The sequence below is a fragment of the Mercenaria mercenaria genome, chromosome 12 (genome assembly GCF_021730395.1).
Source record: "Mercenaria mercenaria strain notata chromosome 12, MADL_Memer_1, whole genome shotgun sequence".
NCBI lineage: Eukaryota > Metazoa > Mollusca > Bivalvia > Venerida > Veneridae > Mercenaria > Mercenaria mercenaria.
In genome coordinates this window covers 81,985,401-82,004,307 of record NC_069372.1, presented here as the reverse complement: position 1 = coordinate 82,004,307, position 18,907 = coordinate 81,985,401, and the positions used below count along the sequence as shown (strand labels likewise).

Here is an 18,907-nt window from a genome sequence, read left to right as displayed (position 1 = left end):
TAGCCAGTTAACAACATTTGATGAAATCCATGCTGAGAGCCTTTAAATTTTATTCCATGAATCTTTCAGCCAAAGTGAATTGTGTTATTGGTGTACATAAAATGCTCAGGATACTCAAGCTTTCAAATTAGGGATAGAGCAAGGCTTGGAGAAAAATGTGCATCTCCTTGGAAAATATCAATGAATGAATTGACATACCTCTGATACTGGCGATTAGATTTCAGGACATCTCAACAAAATGCTGATTATATATACAGTTTACAAAAAACTAAGTCTTGCTATTCAAAAATTTTTATTCCGTGAATCTTTCAGCCAAGTGAATTATGTTTACTGGAGTACATAAAATGCTCAGGATATTCAAGCTTTCAAATTAGGGATGGAGCAAGGCTTGAAGAAAAATGTGCATCTCCTTGAAAAAAATAACAATGAACGAATTGACCTGGCCATCAGCTTTCAGGGCATCTCAACAAAATGCTGATTTTATATACAGTTTACAAAACACTTGCTATTCAAAAAAGGAAAAATAGAAGAAAGTTGAGTTTACTGAGTCTCCAGATCAACTTGAGCATGCCTGTAAATGAAACAGATGCAGTATTTCTTCGTTTGCAAATAAGGTCCTTTACAACTGTAGCAAAAATAACAATTAAAATCCTATACAGGATGTGTGTCAAGCCTGTTACCAGTATTAGTATGTGTGTCAGTTACTTATAACTGTCGAGGGAATATTTTCCTATGTGTAAAGGATTCTTATTGTGGGCAGTTACCTTTCAGAGGTTGTGCATTTATTTAATATATGTTTTGTGTTTATATGTTTCAGTTGTGTTCTTTATTTTATTTATCTTATATTTTGTGTGCATGTCTGCCAAGTCTGTGTGAACATATTGAACATTTGATTTTTAGCATTTAGATGGATATAAACCACAATGAGACTTTTTACATACCCATGTGCTAAGTTAGTGTCCTTATATTTACATTTGTTGCTAAAATCATTTAAGTTGTTTTCATATCGCGAGTATTAGATGACATGCTATTGATTTTATCCCCTGCCGAAGGTGGAGGGATACAGTTTTGGCGTCATCTGTCCGTCCGTCCGGAGCCATATCTAGGAAGTGGTTTTGTATATTTTAATGATAAAACTTAATATACATGTTCACCACTACAGGAAAATGCGGCCTGTTAAGTGTCAGTCAGATTGTCAAAATAACACCACAGTTAATAGTAGTTTCTAGTGTTAACTGTATGAGGTATATGGCAATTTCTGCTTAATGGCTTGCGACATATTTGATCTAGAACCATGAAAGTTATAATAAACTAAGATCACCTTAATGTGGTAGTGCACACTCAATTTCATCATGATCTCTTTAGTAACTTCAGAGTTATTGCCCTTTAATTGTTTAAAAAAATCCATATATTTGTACATAACAAACTAACCAATTTATAGTAGAATTTCAATAAACTGCATTCATTGTTTTCCATGAACATTTATTATCCACATGTGAAGTTGTGTAACCCTTACACCCTGGTCACACTCCATCCCCCTTCCCACCCCACCCTCAACCCTATCCCACAATTTTTTTCTAAACCTTTAACCGTCTATGAATATTTATCAACATGCAAATATATACCCTCCAACTTGCTACTCCACCCAGGGTTCCCCATCACCTCCATCATGCACCTCACCCCCCCCCCCTCCCCTCCGCCCCCACAAAAAAAGAGATTTGCTATTTGCCTGATATATTTCTTTGCCATTCCTCAACACAAACCATTTTGGCGGAAATTCGTATTCATCAAATTTTCTTGTTTCAACATCTTACATGTTGAATTGTATGTAATTTCGCTACAGTTCCTGGTTTTAACAATAAAATAATATACAAAATGTTGTCTTGTTGATTCAATGTTAATAATTTTTAGTTGTATTTATAATATTGTTCTCCAGGACTGAAAAGACTTCTATCGAACAACGCCATTTTTGTTCATTCTTTTTGTGAATGACATCAAACCGTGCATGCAATCTTGTGAAAAGTGCCTCCCTTGAAATTGTTGCACCGATGTTTTTACATGCATGATTCAATACATTCTAACTATGTTTTTCTGTGTTTTGATTCACGGGAGTTTAATAATTTCTACATGACAGGAGTAGGAAATGTAATTGGCAGTATGTAACAAGCAGATGTTATAAGGAAGATACTGGTGTCTGCTCTATTATAATGTTTGGTGTCCGCTCTACTTCTGTTCTAATGACTTATTGGAGTTTGATGATTTATCTGTAAAGAGAGTGTTTGAAGCACTTCGAAAGTATTAGCCTGTGCTTGCCAAAAAGAGTAGCACTAAAGCTACTATTTCTTAGTGTTTATAAGTTCATATTTGGTTTAATTTATGTAATATGTTAACATAACCAAAAACACAAACTGTACATTCAAACTGCTACAGATTGAAGAGTATTGTGATTAAACAGTTGTCATGCAGAAACATGCGTCCTTAATCATGTTAAATGACAAAAGTTAGTTTCAAATAATAGCTAACATACACTTTGATTTGCACCTTTTCCAATTGCCAAACTGCCGGGCCAGTTTATATAAAAAGTGTAATAATCATCAGGTGCAATGCATATTATTTAGTACCAACTGTTTTGGCATGCTTTTAATTATTTTTTGTAAAGAAATATAATAGACTGCCACTTTAGTACATTACATTATTAGATATTAGAGTTATGTACCCCTATCTCACATCTTGAAGATAGAGGAATGTTCCTCTATGTTACAATAACACTACTAACTGGAGAAGTATAATTTTTCTATCTGTTGAAGATAGAGGAATGTTCCTCTATGTTTCAAAGAATCTACTAGCTAGAGAGAGTAATGTTTTTCTCTCTTTCATATCTTTTAGATAGAGGAATGTTCCACTATGTTACAAAAAATTAATAGCTGGAGAGAGTAAAGCTCCTCTTTCTTTCATATATTGTAGATAGAAGAATGTTCCTCTATGTTACAAAACAAGTACTACCTGGAGAGAGTAAAGCTCCTCTATCTTTCATATGTTATAGATAGAGGAATGTTCCTCTATGTTTCAAAATACAGTTTACAGTGTTCCCATGGAAAAAGGACAAATGGAATTTCCTTTTTTATTCTGGAAGGCCTTATAATTCATTTTGTGACTTCTTAAGTCTGCTCTTAAGTGTCATATTTAAAACCTAACTTAATATCTACGAGATCAATTTCCTAGGTCTTTGTTTCGGTCTGTCCTATACCCTTTCTGATATCTGTCTCCGAAATATCTAAAACAGCAATATATAGCTCTAACATCAGTTATATGCACTGTCTGACAATTTGACGTATAAAACGTGTGAGTGTGATGTAATAAACAATTTCATAAATGCATCATATATCGACTTGACAGAATGTACTGGTCATATGTCTTATATAACGACTTAAACAAATAAAATAATCTTTGATTATTTTACAAAAGTAGACTTAATAAAAACGGTTAAAAGAATTAGTAGATAAAATCGCATGACTTTAACTTGACTGTGCTCCTGTCATTTTGTGTTTGAAAAGTTCTCAGTAAAACACTGGGAGGAAAACAACAAAAACATGAATAAAGTCAATATTCTGTGCGGTTTAATATATATGATTTTTACCAATGTTCGCTTTTATCTTATTTCCCGATGAATGTTTTTATTTTTTTAAAGATTATACATAATCAAATACATGAAAATTGTGCAACTATCCCGTGTACATGTCACTTACAACATTAGTTTAGATGTGAGGTGCTCCTTCTGCTCAAGTCCTTAGTAAATACACAGCACTATATGTAGCCAGTTCATATGTCATATCAATCAATATAACTGAGCCACACCATGAAAAAACCAACATAGTGCATTTGCGACCAGCTGGGATTCCGACCAGCCTGCGCATCCGCGCAGTCTTGTCAGTATCTATGCTGTTTGCTTAACGGTTTCTCTAATTGCAATAGGCTTTGAAAGCGAACAGCATGGATCTTGACCAAACTGCACAGATTGACATATGATTACTAGACACACCAGTCCACATCTGTCAAGTTACTACACGTTTTACATGTCAATACGTCAGAAAATGCACCACCTAATATAGAGTATGACTATATATTGTTTATGATATTTCGTATATTCGGAAAAAGGGTCTAGGACAGTCCGGATGTGGACCGGGAGTCCAAGGCAGACCTAGGAAATTGGTCTGACTCGTAGATATTAAAATATTGAGAGACAATGTAGAAGACTAAGTTAGGTTTTAAGATGTGACGCTTGTTAATATAAGATTTAAGAAACTACGAAATGATTTACGAAAGTTATGTACGAAATATTCTACTGTGTAAATAAACATCAAAAACGTTCAGACTTGTGTTGTGTTACGTTACAACCTTTCTTCCTGCACTCACAGGAGCGTAGCAACCTTTACATATAACACATAATCGTAAACAAGAAATATCTTTAAAAAAGATGGTCGGCGTGATGTAACTGAAGCACAAGTTATATATGGGCAGAAACCGGTATTTTAAATCATTTGGCGATGTTGAAAGGGGCCTATGTGAAGTTTTGTATAAATGAGGACAGTAGTTCTGAAGAAGCGGTTTTTAAAAATTGTGAAGGGACACACGATGGACACCAAACAATCACAAAAGCTCACTTTGAGCCTTTGGTGCTTAAAAGATGGTAACAGTAAGCAAACAATATTGAAATACGTTCTATACTTTATTTCTGGAATTGTTGGAAGCAACATGAACTCTTATACCCTACTTCAACTTATTATCAGATTTGTCTATCATTCAGAATATGTACAGTATTGTTTTCACCGGAAAGATTGTTGTTGCAGGTTAGTAATGATTTGCACTGGTTAGAAATTGTTCCTGTAATGCAGGGTAAGAGTTAATGACTGTATAAAACAAATAACCTTTTTGTAAAAATATAACTTAAGGAAAGGAAACTTAACAAAAGAGAAATAACTTAACAAGAAAACTTAACAAAACAGAAATATGTCCGGATGAGCAGATAAATATTTGGTTACGCACACCTGTTCAAGTGGTACGCATACAAGCCAGAGGTTATAGATGACGAACGCGTTGTCATTTCACTCAGTGTCACACATGGCTCAGAGTGAATCATTTTCAGCCTTTCCTCCAATCAGCGCCACTCTTACAAAATCTCTCATTATGGCTGAAAATACCGAGAATACCTTACCGAGCAATCTGATTGGTACATTATTCAGGCGGCATAAGGTCATACGAGGTCATAAAATCGTGCTTAATACGGCACGCCGAAAAAAGAAGGAACAGACATTGTCTACAAATGCAGTCTAAATAGGAATGTGGGTGGGATATACATGTTATATGTCACAGCATTGACGATTTATTCAACTCTGTCCTTAGACATCTCCGGAATATCTTTCTCAATTATACCGGCGAGCATAAAATTTTGCACTGGACAAGTCTCTAAAATTTCATCTCTACACAGGTTCTTGTTTGTATACCAAAAGTGTAACATACTTTATACTTTAAAAAATTGACTTTGTTTATAAAGACTACAGTCAATATTTTTAACCTGACTTTTTTGACAAGAAAACTGCACTTATCTGATTTTTTTTATTTTTGGTTTTTGTTTTGGATGATAGTCAGGTTTCTACACGATTTTATGATACTACTACACAAAATTCAAATATACATGTACATGTACAAGGAAAGTATGAAAAATGGATAAAAACGTTGCGTTTCTAGATGTACTGAGAATATTTCCTAATGAACATACAATGGCATGAGGGGTGTTGCAATGTCCATGACCTCTCATAAACAGACCCAGTTAAACCGAGTATATTATCCTTTTGCTTGACTGCATTCTATGCTCCAAAAGACTTAATTTGCCACTCTTGTCATCTATAAGTTTGAACAACTAACATCCTCCTATAGTTATTTTATCTATCTAAGGTTTCACAACGATAAACGCGCGTACCGGATGTTTTACCAGTAACACAAAATGTAATGATCTTCTTATTATGTTAGTACTGTAGGATTAACAATAGGATTAACAGTATTCATTTCTCAGGTAGAAAATAATGCCTATGGGTTTTGCCGGTTTTTTTTCTGTTTTTTTTTTTTTTGTTCTTTGTTTTGGGTGGGAGTTTTGTTTTTAAATTTGGTTGTTAAAGGTGGGAGTAAATTAAGAAATTAAGGGCACAATGACAGGAAGCACTAAACAATTACAAAAAGCTAAAACAGTAAAAGAAAACAGATTGTTTATGGAGCAAAGTTATAATGATAACAGCTTGTCGTACTGTTTAAAGTGTAATTTTCATTATAGCTTGTAACATGGTTCAAAGGCATTAGAATCTATAAAAGGTCATGAGTTTGCAGTGTTAATATATATTTTTATACTGCACTGTATTAGTTCTTTTAGCTACAGGAAGCAAGTATGTTTGCACATGATATCAATATCATGCCGCCTAACGGCTCCAAATATTTCAATGAAACAATAAATATTTCGGAGGAGTTTTCCATCACCCAGATCTTAAACTTAATTTTGATCAATGTACAGTTCTTATGAAAGTTCAATGTGAAATTAGCACAACTAAGTTTTACTGTGGAAAATAAATTGATAAGATAACGGGATCTTTTTCAATTTCATTATGAAAAATTGGAAGAAATAATAAACAAATAACTAGGAAACAATCTAATCTTGGATAAATTTATTTAAATATAAAACTTAAATCGAAAAAGATATTACGAAAAGATTAAATTATGGAATGTATTCGTATACAATTTTCTTATGTCATAAAGTAAAATAATGTTCAACAAAGACTTTGCATCTAATATTATCAGAACAAATAATTTAACACTAACTTTTTTCTTTTTATGTAATAAAAAACTGTATGTTACATGAAATACATGTTTGGTACAGAAAGTAAGCCAATCAAAACCTTTGAACAATTTCAAATTGGGTATCATATACCCCGCAGAGAATTTCTAATCACAATAATAGAGTGGATGCGTGAATTCCAAACGAAAGAAAACCAAAATTAGTAAACTGTAATTATAAATGTATTACCGGATGAAATAAACATACTGAATTCTACGAAACAGCATAATCCTGTTATCTAAATAAAAACGTACACATATTTAAGAATAGAATACCAGGTAAAAGAACAAATTTTTATATTTTCAAACAAAAGTTATCTCTTGCTTACTCTTATCTTCTTTATATACAATTGTAAAATACAAAAAAACAAACTGCTACCGGACATAGTACATTTAAAAAAACAAAAAAAAAACTAGAAACAAATCATAATAATTTATGGTTAAATAGGACTCACACTTCAGGTTTTTCATAGAAGACAAACTGACTCGTTCTATTTCAAAATGAATAGTGCATATAAATATATAACAGAAGAAATTACTAAGAACAGGTACCCGAGATGCAAGACCATTACAGTGAATGGTCAGAGTAATCAAATATGACGGCTAATAAAAGTAGGTTGAACAACTTCATTTACTGTAATATGTTAAAGAATGTAACGGTGTCTTGTCATTTGTGTGTGTGTGTGTGTGTTGCTTATTCAACCTCACAAGGAGTTTCTGAGAAAAAGTCTATTAGCCCATCACATGCTCCACCCGCGATGCTTATCAGTTGCAAAAACGCCGTCCAGCTGATCCCTGTCATGCCCAGGCTTTGAAGCCCCGCAAACAGACTTCTTGCACTGACAATGCCCTACAAATATTTGAAATGTTTTTATTTACTGACAGATACGTCTACCTTAGTCGAACAATAAACAAGGTATTTAACTTCCATGTAATGCACCCTTAATTAGTAACATGATAACTACGTCTGAGAGTTTAAACATACTGGTTTTTAACGTACTCGTTGAAAACTTTGAAAACTATCTATTACACGAAAAAGTAGAAGTTATTAATCGACACTCCTCTTATATTAAGGGGTGCTTGTGATTCAATTATTGATTTCTGTGTTAAAACGCATATATCTATAACAGGAATCGAACTCTATGCAATAGACTATCTTGTTCCTTATATAAATCCTTAATAGAATATAAGAAAATTAAACATAACATAAAATGTTTCTTAAATGAGATTGACCATCTTTAAAAGGGGTCTTGTTCAGGGTTTTTAAAGCACTCTGCTATTACATCTTCCAACTACAATTTCTATTTGTTGGAGGCCTGCTTTGTGGTTTGTGACTCTGGTGCTTTTGTTGTAAGATTCTTACATTTTATGATGTGTCATTCGCAAGTAAGATATATTTTGCAGAGCCAGCATGATATTGCTTGCTTGGTCTTGACCAATACACTCCGGAGGATTGCGTACTTTACGGTAGTTATATATAAAACTGTATAATTAGAGCAGTTTACCGACGATAACCCGTCACAAAAACGCTTCCTGTTGTGAATGAAAAAAAAAACTAGTAAAACAACTAATTCTCTTATTATGTGTTTCAATAACACATAATTTGTCAGTAACTAAGTTTTAAAGGCTTCTTTAAAATATTGCAATAATTTTCTGATATCTAAAAACTTCTGATTTTGTCGTACGATCTTTAATTAAAGCGACTCGTTCACACTGTTCAGGTGATATTTTCTGTCAGTGTGGGTGCTTTGAAGTGACCAGTGGTAAAAACTTCTTGACATACTGTGAGTTTTGCAAGATACCATAATAAACTACAACACCTTTTGTGCAGAATGGAGTAAACCGTTGTAACGTTTTTGAAACAATAAAGAAAGTCAATATCCCTTTTTCATTTCTACCAGTAGAAAACACTTATTTTCACTCACTTCTTGTATTCATTTATTTATGTTATGTAGCTTTGAGCCATACCGACACAATTTAGGCCATATGGCGACTTTTTAAGCTTTTAATTTCGGCGGAAGACCGCGCACTGCTTCAGGAATAAACGGGCACCTGGGTCTAAGTACAGACATTTCATAATTCACATAAAATCTCTTCACCCAAGCGACCTGCACAACTCGGCCACGGATGCCCTTACACATTTATCTTTTCAGTATGGTATATACATTCAAACTTGGTGGAAATTTATTGAATCATTTTATCCCTACTTTAGGTGAGTAGATTTTAATAATATACGAATTGTATGACAAAATAGGCGTACTATTGCAGCCATCCACTTTGCTGCAAGTGAACCTGCAACAATACCAATAGTAGAAAAACCTAAAGCTCCAAATATCCATGGAGACGCAGCAATGATACCAGCAATTGCTGTGAAACAGGCGACCTTCTTCTTATTAAGCCATGATTCTGAAAAGGAATATTGCAATATTTTGGCTGTTAAGTCAAGAGAAAGAACACATCAACATACTATTTCAAAACAAATTTAGAAAGTTTACCTCAATAATGTTCATTTAACCATAGTGGCTGATTTGTACCATTTCGTTATTATATTGTTCCGCCACAGCGTCTGAACGACAAAAGTCGGTATTTCCCACCGTCAGACGTAGCCCCTTAATAGGTCGCCGCTCCAGACGTCTTTATGACGACCCGACAAAAGACGTCCCGCTGAATGCTGCTGTCGCTTCACCAAACGACGTCCCGCAGAGTGCGCCTCACCGAATGTCGCCTAACCAAACGACGTCCCGCTGAATGCTGCCCCGCCGAATGTCGCCTTACCAAACGACGTCCCGCAGAATGCGCCCCACCGAATGTCGCCTAACCAAACGACGTCCCGCAGAATGTCTCACCGTACTTAGACTCATTGTTGTTATATTTTCTGGTCTTTTGGGATCATGAAGAATATCAACTTTAATATAATAGAATTCTGCGTAAGCCGGTGCCAGGAATTGTGAGAGGTGTTGCATTTCATATCTCTCATAACATGATTTGCTATGTCTTATGTCTTAAGTATCGTTCAGTAACTATATTTCACACATTAGATGCGGCAATTCTTTTAATTTGATCATAACAATGTGAATCTATTTGATATTACCAACTGTGTAACTTTATTAGATTAGTGACAATATCTCATACCAAAACGTTAGGCTATACACTCATAGACATTTATAATTGGTCACCTTTGGTTTTTATATATTTCATTAAGACTATGCTGAAAATAAAACAATTAAGTATACCAGCATGGTTGATTTATTAAATAAGTCATTTTAATGGAAAATTACCCTCATGAATAAGGTGATCGGGAAAATTTCAGTCTTGTCATTTAAATATTATCTAAGTCATCGCAATTACAACAGTGACCGATTATAAAAGTCTTTGAGTGTATATTACAAAACAAAGTGTTTTACAAATAAATTGTGAACAGTCATGCATGAACAGCGTGTATAAAGATTTCAATTATGATATGTAAACAGAAACCCAAATTGTGCTGCTAATTGTTATTGGTACTATACGTATAGTTCATAGGTTCATAGCATGAATATAGCACGTGCGTGTTAATGGATGGAAGACGTTTGGCGGAGCAACTATTTTTGGGATGATTCTGGGCGGAGCGACGCTTGGCGGGGCGACATCGACGAAATGACGTTTGTAAAGGCGCCGGCGCTTTCGACTTGGCGCCATATCGACATCCCAATGTTTTGCGGGGTGACGTTCGGCGGGGCGTCACAACGAAGTATGCCGTTGAGTCGTTGCGGCAGAACGAAACAGCGAAATGGCAAAAATCAGCCCATACATTGAACCGTTAAGAATGTTTACATCAATTATGTATTAACATATAACAATTGCACTGAATAAACTTTTTGCAAGAATGTAACCTCTTTGTTATGCAATTGTTTAGTGGTTTCATTCATCAAACCAAAACTGAATGATTAATAGTACCTTCTTCACACCTTGTAATATTATGGTTCCAATCACCATATCCATCTTGCCTTAAAATGTGACAACCATTAGGACTGTACCCAGTGTCACAATCCAGAATACACCTTAAGCCGTCTTTCTCATTCAATCTCCATTTTCCATTCGCTGCCTTTCCTCTGCCTGAAATGTAAAAGATGTCTGAAATATAAAGCAATTTATTTACAAATGAAGTGAATGTTTTCATTGTAAAATGCTTTAAATTTTAGAAATCACAAAGGAAGTGAAAACAGAATTCCAAATGCTATCGGTGGATCCGCTGGAGGTTTTCCAACATGGAATCAGCAGGTGACATTACGTTTTTTTTTTTTTTTTTGTGATACAATTACTTTTTAGAATGTTCCAAATTAGTATTAATACTGCACTAAACTGAGGAAAGATTACATTCATTGCATGATTAACTTCCTCTCATTGCCATCTATCATTATGACAAATTTGACAGATTTCTTTAAATGCATTGATTTAAAGTCAAAAGTCATTATTAAAGAAAAAATAAGTACAAAATTGAACAAAATTATAAAAACAAAAACAAATTATGAAGTAGAGTTTGCTTGTTCTCTTGCACAGCACGTTTTGATACTTATCTATATTGCAGCTTTCATTGAATTGTCTTCAGTACTACTAGTACATTAATTGGATTTAACATCGCACCGACACAATTATAGATCATATGGCGACGTTTCAGCTTTGATGATTGAGAAAGACCTCAGATGCCCCTTCGTGCATTATTTCATCACGAGCGAGCACCTGGGTAAAACTACCGACCTTCTGTAAGCCAGCTGGATGGATTCCTCACATGAAGAATCAAACGCCCCGAGTGAGGCTCGAACCCACATCGGTGAGGGGCAAGTGATTTGAAGTCAGCGACTTTAACCACTCGGCATGCTGCGTACAAATGAAGTGAACAGACAATGAGGAACATTAGCTTGTTACTTCCTTTGAACGTTTGTATGATAAAGCGCAAGGATAACCAAGTATAACATTGGTCCCTTTCAGTTGGATTCCTCTGACTTTTTCGTTATAACATTTATCCAAGATGTTGCAGTTGGTCAAAATAAATATGCTTTTTATGTGTAGGTTTCTAAATAAAAATGATTAATTGAACCTAAATTTAGTAGAGGGCCACTAAAAGAAAACCTGTCCTTGATCATTTTCCAATCCAATAAAATTTAGTATAGATATTGCTTTTGAAAGTTACAAAGAAGCCAACGATAAAAACAAAGGAAGGACCAATCTACTTCTTGGACATAATCAGGGGAAGTAACTGACTAATGTTCCCCATTGTGACCGACGTATAAGGTCAAAGGTAAGTAACAGTTTTCCCATAGACTTACATTGTAATGTGTTAGGTTATAGCCCTTTCTTAACATTTAAACTTTTGATGCCACCTACCCAGGGTGAAAGAACTATTCAAGACCTAAAAGAAAACAGCCAGAAATATACATGTTGACCATCATTTTTGTGCACTTTTTTCACCCGCAAGTCAGTAACCCCCAGTCCGGCAGTGAATTTTTGTTTACATTTCATGAAAATACCAAATCACTAAAACAAGCAAAATTTTCAAACAGAATACACTTCAAATATTTTTTCCTCCATTAATCATGGCTTAGAACTTCAATTTAAGAAATAAAACGGTTTTCAAACATATTCGACAGATATTTCACCAATGAGAGACCACTTTACATCTTAAATATTTGTCTCGGAATACCATATACTTTTTCAACCAATCAAAGGCCCTGTTAGTTATTTCCCTTGCTGAAAATGCTGAAAATTGATTCGGTTAATTCACGGTGATAAGTATTTAGGATCAACGCATAATCTCGGGCATATAACACACATTGTTTACTGCATGATAAAAGAAAATCAACAGGTTGATTCGTAACTAACACACTTTGAAGAATTAAACATTCAGGTAGCGTAAACAATCACCTACACTGAAATTGGACCGGACTCTTCTTTTTGTGTACGATTTGTGTACTTATATTGGTTTGATAAAAGTAGAGAAAAAAACGTTTGTTTCCCAGCAACAAAAATTTCAGAAGTTAAATTTTGACTGACAATTTGTAATTAATAATATTGAATCGGTGTACATATATATCTCATATATATATACTGAACATTACTAATAGAAAATGTGAGTAGCTAAACTTTTGGAACGTCTTAGTTCATGTAAAACAGAAACAAATATTGTCAATATACTCTGAGGAAAGACTTCGTTTATTTCAATCAGCAAGACAATTCCATCCTTTAAACACAAATATATTACTCTTTGGAAAAGTAGAACTAACTGAAGAAGAAAATGGTATTATTTTTTTAGCAGTACAAACTTTTATTCAACAATCAAATCGGTTTAAGTAAGTACAATAAATTCAATAACGTGAACATTTATATACATTTTGTTATGAATGAAACTGTCTATTTATGTTTTTCTTTGCTTGAACAAAATATGGATTTGTATCAAGCATGGGTTTTTTGTTGTTGTTTTTTTTTTTTTGGGGGGGGGGGGGGGGGGGGTACAGTCGGGATGCAGAGGCAGCTTCATGAATCAAAATAATAGCTCCATTACAGAAATGTATTCTTTGGTGTTTTCTTCTTTTACTCTCTCTCTCTCTCTCTCTCTCTCTCTCTCTCTCTCTCTCTCTCTCTCGATTATTGTAATCTTTCTGTTGTTTATTTCTCTCTCAAGTAACTTGCTCACATTTAGTCTGTTGAATAGAATATTATAAGATTTTTTTCTATGGGAAGGGCTGTATGCTGATGTTGAAATAACTCGTAGCCCAACCCTTTTGTTTTTTGTTGTGTGTTAAAAATGTATGTAATATTGTATGTAATATTGTGTGTATTATTGAAACAGAGAGCAATAAAATATGATTAAACTAAAAAATAAAAATAATATCTCTCTGTGGAATACAGAAGAGATAAAAAGAAGTTGAATATAAAATAAAAGTAAATGCTTACTTGGGCAGTAAGTTTCTGACGTTTCGTTGCATTTCACCATCACCATGTTAAATAGCAAGTGAAATGAAATGACAACTACAAATGCTTTTAGGACTACCAAAAGCGCCATTCTTCCTGTCTGGTAAGTACAGCTCAAACCAAGTAAATCAAACAAATAATTACTTTATACATTTACAAGTCCACAAAGATAACTTTATAGCAATGACGGAGAGATCTAATCTACCCTTTAGATAAAACGTTAATTTCCCGTTATCATTTTCTGAAAATGACAAAATCGTGACATGTTATATATATCAATGGATGGATTTCATATATAATTTGTTATCTAACCCCAGTTAGGTGAAATATATTTTTGCACTTATATTATGTCAGTGGCAGTGGTGCTTACAGTGAGTGCAGGCAGGAAGTATGACTCAATTACCATTTAAGCTACTAATAGATAGAAATACCCCATTTGAGAAAGGTTGATGTTTGAATTTAAACTTTACGTGTTGAGAAATGGCTATTTGCAAGCATGCATGTGACTATCTAACATGTACAGTAATTTTATTACAAATAATATTAAACATCAGCACGGACTGTTACGAAATATTGTCTGCTTATGTTTACTAGAAACGAAAAATTAAGTCAGCATTTTCATGAAAGTATGACAATAATAACACGGAGACTTCGACTATAAATTTAAATAAATTTGCCGGAGCACGAAGTAAAGCTGACAAAATTTGGAATTAATTATGTTGTCTGGCTGAAAGGGTATCGCCCCTTTATGTAAAAAATCTTTATGTCAAATAAAATGTCAAATAACTGAAACTGTATAAATGATGAGAGATCACACAACGAGATAAGAAGTATAATGAACAAAACAGTTAACCCGCTTTAGATTATTTGCCAGTAATTTAAAAATTACTAAACGTACAGTCTACGCTTAGAACAATACGTTGTTGATAAGTTAGTTTTCACAATTTCAACAAAGTAATCCCCGGGCTACTATAGACACCCCTTCACCCCCTAGGGATTTTTGCTCATTAATATATTTTGAAAAATATATGTCTAAAGTATATTTTGTAAGATGTTTGCCAATTTTAAATTTGAGATTGAAGTCATGACAGGGATGACTTTGCGTTACCTAATAATTTCCCCAAGAGTCAAGCTTATCTCAAGCTCTTGATTTAATATGTGTTATTACAGTTCAAACTCGAGAAGTAATAGCAAAATGTGATGATAAATAGTATTCATATACTATTTTTATCCATTCAAAGAACATAGGTACAATTCTTCACAACTGTAATGGTACAGTATCATAACTGTAATGTCCGTTACCTACGTTACAATTGATATAAATATTTAACTCTAATGTCCGTAGATATATGTGAATTGTAAATAAACTGTGTTTCCTTTAATAATAATTATATTAGTAAATGTGCCTTTTACAATAGGGTGTGTGTAAAAATAAAATGTAACAAACGTAACTTACGTTACTTAATACTATGCCATTACATCTGAAAATGTCCCCTTTAAAGTCATCGTAAAATCAAACCGATATTTAAAGAATGTTCGTTCCTTACGTGAAGAACAAATGTAGAACATATATAAAAAATCTGTGACCGATGTAACATACATGTTACATACGTTACCAAAAGAGATATCTAAAAAATATCAGAAAGCCTGTCAGAAATGAAAACTGTAATATAGTAATATAAGCATTAATAGCTCTATATTGACATAAAGAAACACTGCTGTTTATAATACACATTTAATTTGGAATCATACCATACTTTAAAATACCAATGCATTCAAAAATGCGTAATTTAAGATGGAATGAAGAGGAACAAGAGGACGTTTATTCAATAATTATACGTTATTGCATGTAACACATCTTGAGTTGTCATCTGGAAACCGATTGGGCTACTTACCGACAGACAGACCAACCGACCGACAAACCGTACGGCATTTACAAAACATTCTAATACGACCAGCGAATAACCTACATATATGTAGAGCAAAATCTATTTGAGGTTATTCTGCAATTAACTACCCTTAAACTGTGTTGCGCGCGCATCGTGTTTGGCTATTCCATTTATACATTGCGTGTAAAGTTTTATGAATAAATCTGCAACTTTTACAGTTTTGTGGGGGGAAATTTTAACAGCCAAATCCAGACGCGTAGCACAAAGTGTAGTTAAAAGTAGTTACCATTTTTTCTAACACTGTTGTTTCAAATAAGTCGTGTTAGAATCGAAATAGCAAGTTCCAAAGTGTGATTTATCGTAGAATAACCCGTGTTTTTCGTTCTTATGCGAAAGAATATATATCAATCAGGCCTACGACCTTCGTGATATATTCTTACGCATAAGAACTCAAAACACGGGTAATTCTACGGTAAACCACACTTCGAACTTATTATTTCTTAAATATACCCCTCCTTCTTCGAAGGGGGCATAAATATATTTTGTTCTCCTCGTGCGACGCAAATTTTACAAGTATTAACAAATTGGTGAAAATGTTTGTCAATGGCGGAAATAGGATTAATAAGTGTGTGTGTGTGTGTGTGTGTCAGGGTTTAACGTCTTTTTCAACAATTTTTCAGTCATATAAACAACGGTGTCTACTTGTAGCAGTGAGCACAATGCCCAACTTTAGAGTGCTGCCTCACTGGATTATCACGCCGTAGACACTTGGCATTATACCCCACCCAGTCACATTATACTGACACCGGGCTGACCAGTCCTAACACTATCCCCTTAATGCTGAGCGCCAAGCGAGGAAGCTGCTAGTACCATTTTTTTTACGTCTTTACTTTAAGGAAATGTTTACCTCATTATGACAGGGGACTGTGTATCCTAGTTCAAGTATGGTAAAAGTGCAACAATCAAAAATGTAGAATACAAACACTATGTCCATTTACAGTCACTTACTATAAGATTTTTTTTGTTTTTAAAGGCACTAAACATGTATATGAAAGTAGCTAGACTTTTGATGACTGTTATGGTTTCGGATTTTATATTCGAAACGATGGTTTCGTGCATGTTTGATCCTGTATTAAAATATACCTAAGATACTTGTTTCTCATACAAAACACATTCTAACAAAACTGATATTCATCTAAGGACAATATACGCTATTGCTTTCAGAACTTAGAAATTACGTACATAGAAAATGGCTACTATTTCCCATCTTCTTATTGGCTGAGAGAAAGCCTGCGCACTACCGTGTGCACTCTCTTGTAAATGGTACCCCGCATTACTTGAAGACTATTGCGTACGCACATAAAAACTACAGCGTTCGCACGTAAAAACTACCACGTGCTTACGTGAACGACTACCGCGTGCGCACGTAAAGACTACTGGCTGTGAACGAAAACTACCGCGTGTGAACACGAATACTACCGCGTGCGCACGTAAAAGCTTCCGCACGCGCACGATAAGAAAATGCGTGCTCACGTGAAAGCTAAAGTGTGAATACTACCAAATACGCACATAAAGACTACCGCGTTGACACGTGAAAGGTACTGCGTTCACACGTAAAAGATACTGCGTGCGCACGTTAAGACTACCGCATGCGCACGTGAAAGAAAATATTTCTTCTGTACCGCAGTTCGAAACTGAACTAAAGCAATATTTATCCCATTATCAGACGGATTACTACGGAATACTGTCTTCTTCATATCATACCATCGCCGATGATAGAATAGTAGGATGACAAGATGGCATGATGATAGGATGAGCGAGGGTACGACAGAGGGATAGCGATATTCGGATGGTAGGATAGCTATGGTATGATAATAGGATTTACTAGCTCTATCCTACTATCATCTCATTGCTATCCTGCCATCCTACAATTTTACTATCCTACCAATCGCCATCGTACCATCCTACCATCGTCCTTTGATAATTAAACGATGGGTGAATCAACAGAATTCCGTAAGAATCAGCAGAATGCAACTGTAAATTTAGATAAATATAACCCTATCAAGGCGCGGTGGTAGGATAGTAGGATGACAAGATGGTAGTACAGTAGGATAGTTGGATGGCGATGGCAAGATGGTAGTATAGTATGATGGCGATAGCAGAATGATTGGATGGCGATGGTGTGATTGTAGGATGCCGATGGTTGATTCTTACGGAATATTGTTTATATCATATTCAACCATCGCCCATCGCCTAACTATCAAAGCGCGATGGTAGGATGGTAAGATTGCGATAGTAGGATAGTAGAATTGTAGGATAGCAGGATGGCAATGATAGGATAGCGATAGTAGAATGGTAGGATAGCGATGGTATCCTACTATCCTCATAATAATCCTACTCCTGCTATCCTACCATCACTATCCTACCATCCTCCTATCTTACCATCGCCATCCTACTATCCTACTGTACTACCATCTTGTTATCCTACTATCCTACCATCACGCGATGGTTGACGGTAAGAAATGAACAAAACAATCCCAATTAATTAAATTCAAATAATTGTAGAATGAGATGGAAATAAGATACCTGGCTGAAATTTCTTGTAAAATGTAACTGATTTTATTGTCTAAATCATAAAAAAACTATTCCTGTCTGAAGAATATGAAAATAAATTTTTCGTCTGGAAAAATCGCTGAAATTACAATTTTGCCTTTATAATATAGCCATAAGAAAATGAAAAACACATATAAAATACTTACCTGACCTGGAATCGATAAATATATTTAATTTCCGGATAATACCGGAAGCGGAAACTTAATACATCATTTCTACAAATGCCGGGTATGTATATAAATGCACTACAAATTTACACTTGGTTACTTTTTCGTCGATTATCCCCGACTCATTTCAATGGAATGGTAATGATTGCATTTGATTAGCGATTACATGTGGTCATTTAAGCGGCTCAATTAGCATACTATAATATAAATAAAATCTGGAAAGTAGATCCCCCGGAAGCACCGAAAACAATACAAACAGTGAAAATTGCAGACTCGGTTTGATTGAGTCTGTTCATGAGCAGTAATGGAAAATGCAACACTGCCCACGCCCCCTAGCACCGGCTTAAGCAGTATTCAATCTTCAAATCTAAATGAGTTGAAATCAATGATCCCGAAGGACCAGAAAATATA

General features: G+C 34.6%; 1 protein-coding gene across 1 annotated transcript; it reads right to left on the bottom strand.

Annotated features, from left to right (window-relative positions):
• Positions 1-6,808: 6,808 nt before the first annotated feature.
• Positions 6,809-13,986, bottom strand: LOC128547144 (uncharacterized). The gene is made up of 4 exons (XM_053518891.1): positions 13,810-13,986; positions 10,816-10,974; positions 9,199-9,285; positions 6,809-7,729 (listed from the first exon to the last, which is right to left on the bottom strand). Exons 1-4 carry the CDS (start codon positions 13,916-13,918, stop codon positions 7,620-7,622), a joined length of 465 nt encoding a protein of 154 aa, XP_053374866.1. The 5' UTR covers positions 13,919-13,986; the 3' UTR covers positions 6,809-7,619.
• Between the last annotated feature and the right edge of the window lie 4,921 nt (positions 13,987-18,907).